The 4,868-nt window shown below is 45.6% G+C and overlaps 1 protein-coding gene and 1 long non-coding RNA gene across 3 annotated transcripts; one reads left to right on the top strand and one right to left on the bottom strand.

Moving 5' to 3' along the window:
- Positions 1-1,796: 1,796 nt before the first annotated feature.
- Positions 1,797-3,214, bottom strand: LOC120555240. 2 transcript variants are annotated; one of them, XR_005638661.1, is made up of 5 exons: positions 3,068-3,214; positions 2,727-2,975; positions 2,273-2,632; positions 2,097-2,177; positions 1,797-2,001 (listed from the first exon to the last, which is right to left on the bottom strand). XR_005638661.1 is itself a non-coding variant. In XM_039793921.1 (5 exons), exons 2-5 carry the CDS (start codon positions 2,901-2,903, stop codon positions 1,967-1,969), a joined length of 657 nt encoding a protein of 218 aa, XP_039649855.1. In that variant the 5' UTR covers positions 2,904-2,975; positions 3,068-3,214; the 3' UTR covers positions 1,797-1,966. The 2 variants fall into 2 exon arrangements, 1 of the variants encoding a protein (XP_039649855.1); XM_039793921.1 differs by having other exon boundaries at positions 2,269-2,632.
- On the top strand, positions 2,105-4,260 carry LOC120555241. Its single transcript, XR_005638662.1, has 3 exons — positions 2,105-2,197; positions 2,292-2,454; positions 4,157-4,260. It is a non-coding gene; the product is annotated as an uncharacterized LOC120555241 (long non-coding RNA).
- The last annotated feature ends 608 nt before the right edge of the window (positions 4,261-4,868 follow it).

Below are 4,868 nucleotides of genomic sequence, written 5' to 3'. Positions count from 1 at the left end.
CACCCTCGGCAACACTGAACAGCTTTCAGGCCATTATTTTACTGTTAAGTGTGGGAAACAGATACTAGCATTGAAAATTGCTTCATGACCTTTGTCAATGGCTTTTTGACCTTTAGGTTTTATATTGTGGGACACTTAGGAACACTTATTCCATTTGGGAAGGACACTTGGGAACACTTTTGCCATTTGGGAAGGACAATTGGGAACACCCACCCACCCTTTTAAAAACAGGCCAAATGTCCCGGGTTGGGCTTCCCTTACAGTGCCCTTCCCTTATTTAAAACGGGACATTTGGCCTGTTTTTAATAGGGTGGTTGAGTGTTCCCAATTGTCCTTCCCAAATGGCAAAAGTGTTCCCAAATGTCCGTCCTTCCTGAGCAGCCCTGCTAAGTGCTAGCCGACTTTGAAGCCTGAGAGTGGGTTCAGCCCCATCCTGGCCTCCCTTCCTCTCCCTGGAAGTCAGTCAGTATACCAGGGGCACGAAAAAAATAAAAGGCGATACAAGTATTCAAAGCCCGACCCAGGACATTTGGCCTGTTTTTCATAGGGGGACTGGCTGTTACCAATTGTCCTTCCCAAATGTCAAAAGTGTTCCCAAATGTCCTCTCCCAACTGGAGGAGTTTTGGATGCATTTGTTGCTATCAAACTGGAATAATAGCAATTTTTGAACTTTCAGCTAGAGGCCTGGTTATGGAGTATGTTGTTGCCAGCTCTTTATGGAGTAAAACGGTGTTGGTTTGGACAAGCTAGCACTTAGCATGGCTGCACAGGAAGGTCGGCCATTTGGGAACACTTTTGCCATTTGGGAAGGACAATTGGGAACACCCAGTCCCCCTATTAAAAACAGGCCAAATGTCCCGGTTGGGCTTCCCTTACAGTGCCCTTCCCTTATTTAAAACGGGACATTTGACCTGTTTTTAATAGGGTGGTTGAGTGTTCCCAATTGTCCTTCCCATATTCCAAAGTGTTCCCATTAATACCACCAAAAACATTCAGAATGATTCAATTAATGTTCAATTAATTTAAACTAACACCTATTTCTTGCTCAGTAGTATCAGAAAGACTTAAAGGGCACCCTTTATTGTTGAATTAACCATAAATTAATGTGTCATTGTAGGTGAATAAATGGTGAGAACCACTGTAATCAAACAAGAACACATTTATTTATTTACAATTATATCTAAACATATCTACAATCTTAATATAAAAAACTTGAATTCAAAAAAGAACCTTATGAAATACTAATAATTTGAACAACAATTTAAACATATATACACATAACACATCATAACCCATGCAACATTATACAAAAGAAAATTTCGATATTAAAATAACCTTATAAAACGGTATTTGTATGAACAATTGAAACAATGAAAAAAAAAACACTATACTATAATAATACTATAATACTATAACTACACCATAATAAAACTATGAACAAAAATCCTATTCAGGTAGAGCCCAAGAGTACAAATATGATGCTGAAAGGATTATAATAGGGGCTCTTTAATGTAGAATATAGGTTTACATATTTACATGAAAACCTGGGCTGGCTTTCTCAATCAGTGACATCACAAATGGAGGATGGAGGAATTTCAGGCAGTTGAGAAAAAGTTGAGAGAAAGCTAATACATACTGTACACAAACAACTATAAAACACACTAAAAGATAAAGAAAGTGTAACAGGGGCTCTATAAACTAAACTAAACTAAATGTTTTGTGTGTAGCGGTGTGTGTTTGTGTGTGTGTGTGTGTGTGTGTGAGAGTGTTTGTGTGTCACTGGGATTAAATTAATCCTCCCCCTCCTCTTTTTTTTCCAAATGCTTTGCTTTTTGTTTCATCAGGGCTTTACGCTCTGTTTCTTTCCGCTTACGTTCCTGGGACCTGGCCACCGCCCTCTTATTTCGGTTTGAAATTGATCTCGAAAGACCTTGCAAGGGGCTCAATGTTACACTCAGCTCCATTTTAACTTTGGGTGTATGGGGCTTCTTCTTTGGTGTCTGTTGAGGAAGCACAGAGGCAATACAAACTTAGAGTGTGTCCACATAACGGTGTCACAGAACACACAGTCTTTTAAAGCATAGGTTTTACTTACAGACTCCTTGCTCCTCCTGGTGGCCTTCATCTTCCTCTTTTTCTTCTTCTTCTGCCCCTGTTCCTCCTCTTGATCGGACTACTGACACAAAGAACAACTGTGTGGGTATCTGTACACCACGTCTACATGTTGAAATGGAATTCTCCTTTTAAAGTTAAAGTATTGTTTTTACTTACGTTTTCCTCAATCTGACAGGTGACGTCCTCCTCCTCACTGACATCGTCGATATCATCCTCCAGTGACGAGGAGCCGGACTCCTGATACTCCACCACGTCGGAGCAAGTTGTGGAGCTATCATCGGATTTTTCTTCCCGGCGCCGTTTTGCAGCGGAGGGCATGGCAGAGGTGGAGGTCGAGGGTAAGGCTGAGGAAGATTCCTCTTCGGGTGTTGCCGCCACCTCCTCAAAGCGCGCGCGTATTGCCCGACACTGACCGACGCTCAAATTTAGAGCATAAAATTTGTCGGCCGTGGAGACATTGTGGCACATAAAAACGGCCATCTCCTTCCGCACCTCCTTTGAATGGACGTTTTTCGTCTGAAATAGACAAACAGAACAAAACAAAAGGATTTGTAGAGCAGACTTTCTATGAAACACAGCAACGCAGAATGACTGACTGAGGAAAACTCACATGTGCCGACACTGCCGTCCGTATGTCGATAAAATTGGGCCTCCCCTCCAGGCCCATCTCTGCCCATGCCGTCTGCATATAACGTACCATGTTTTTCACTGGGCCCTTGCCCGCAGTGAAAAACACGTAATCGTTTGGTGGGGAATGTTGGCTTCGGATGGCGAGCCACCGCTCCATCCAAGTGAACTCCTCCTCAGTAAGAAAAATTTGTGCAGGCCCAAAGTGCTTATTGGTCTTGTGTTCGTTAATCTGCAAAACACGGAAAACATAACCACACCCTTGTCAGATGATTTTCAAATAAAATGCAGCGACTACAACTGTATTTCTGTCCAGACACTTACACGAATCACAATCCCTCAGTCGGCCTTGTCCTTTGCGGCCAACACCTCCTTGACCCGCATGTTTGACAGTAGTCCCGGCCTGTGGCCGAAGATACAGGCGATGTAGTCCGCAATGTACCCATACCACCTGTATCTCGCCTGAGACAGCGGGTCCGCTTCAAGTTCAGCTGAAAAAAAGACAAGAAACGAGAGCAAAGTTTCAGCACCTTGGACAGACACCACAGCCATGTGTTGGTGTCTGTCCAAGGTGCTGAAAAGGAGCAGAGATAATAAAGCACTTACCCAGTATCTCCGGGATTTTTTCCTGTGCCAGGGTCTGACACTGCTTAAGGGTGGCCCTAGAGACCACCCTTTCTAGTTTCTTGCGCTTGACCTCCATTTGGTGTGTGACCACCTTCCGGCCAATAAACTGAAGCGCTTGCTTCACTGCCCTGAACACCCCAGTGATCTGCGCCTGTGTCAGTCTGCACATGGGTGGAGGGGTTTCTTTAAAGAACTTGAGGAACTGAGTAAATGTTCCTCAAATAAAAATTGGCCGTGGTGATCGTCTTGCCGGTTTTTAAGAGGTGTTCTGCCCATCTGTTGAAACAAATGTTGGGATTGACATGGTGTTAACATGCAAGTCCTTCTTTACAATCAGGCTTGTTTCATGCTCATATTGATAAATAAGCCATTACAGGTTTCTACCACTCACCTTTTGTGTGAAACAAAAGAATAACAACTCAAACACGCCACACTTACTCTCTGACGCCATTGACGTCATCAAGAAAGCGCCAAGAATAGAGTTCCGTCTTCCCCTGGCACAGGAAAAAGACGAAGGTTTTGACACGGTTGACTTTAGACAGGGCATTTTCAACCTGTTTGGGTGTCGGGCAGGCGCCCTCATGGTGCCGCTGATACTCGAGTAGGTAGGCGTCTGTATATACAACAGGAACATTGTGAGTAACATTGACATTGAATTAAAGTATTACACACACACACACACAGATATTATATTTTTAATCTTACCGATAGATTCAGGGAAAATCAGATTGTAGCCTCCTGCACTCCGGCCCTGGCCCCTGAACAGTTGTCGCATCACTTTCTTAGACGACGCAGCGGAGGTTGAAGGCTGCCCCTCCTCCTCTCGACCAGCCTCCACCTCCTCGCCTCCTCGCCGCCAGCCTCCTCGCCGCCAGCCTCCTCGCCGCCAGCCTCCTCCTCTGGAGCATCAGCAGCCTCCTCCTCCGCCCGCTGTCTCCGGCTCTTCTTAGACTTTGGTACACAAAATGCAAATAAAGAGAGTCATTTCTTTAAAGCCCTTCTGTACTTTATTCCTCACCTTCCAGTCTGCAGCACTCACGTGACGGGGGATGCCGGTGAGCCGGCTGAGCTGCCGTGCCTGCTGGCGGCAAACCCTCCTGCAGGAGGCCAGCTCCGTTTCCAGCTTGGCCACCTTCACCTTTAGCCCCTTCTCCCTCTTCTGGAGCACTTTATTGGCCAGGAGGAAGGAGGCCAGCCGCGCCTGGCAGTTAGGGTTGGGGCATCCCGTGTCCCCCAACTCTTCCTCCGGGACGGGAGCCCCTTCCCTGTCGATATCCCCCTCGCTGCTCTCCTCGTCCCGGATGTCAAAGTTTGACACCATGGGGATGCTGATGATACAATCTCATTACACAAAACATACATTGCATTTATAAAAAGCCTCATCAGAGTCACTGAAATGATTTGACAGAGAATGCGCATCACCCACCTTGGCCGGGTCGCCCGCAGTTCAGCGAGCTCACTCGTGGCCTTCTTTCTCCTCACTTCAGCCATGTGGGCT

This window comes from Perca fluviatilis, unplaced genomic scaffold (genome assembly GCF_010015445.1).
Source record: "Perca fluviatilis unplaced genomic scaffold, GENO_Pfluv_1.0 PFLUV_unplaced_scaf_45, whole genome shotgun sequence".
Lineage (NCBI taxonomy): Eukaryota > Metazoa > Chordata > Actinopteri > Perciformes > Percidae > Perca > Perca fluviatilis.
Note: the sequence above shows the minus strand (reverse complement) of the source record. Positions and strands in the feature narration are given on the sequence as shown.

What these genes read in the sequence shown, in the direction of transcription:
- LOC120555240 (XM_039793921.1), bottom strand. Translation starts at nt 2,903, where the DNA reads ATGGAGCGGTGGCTCGCCATCCGAAGCCAACATTCCCCACCAAACGAT. An exon ending in GGACGGCAGTGTCGGCACAT is followed by an intron (nt 2,633 to 2,726) that starts GTGAGTTTTCCT and finishes TGTCTATTTCAG; the next exon opens with ACGAAAAACGTCCATTCAAA. An exon ending in TCAGATTGAGGAAAACGTAA is followed by an intron (nt 2,178 to 2,268) that starts GTAAAAACAATA and finishes TCTTTGTGTCAG; the next exon opens with TAGTCCGATCAAGAGGAGGA.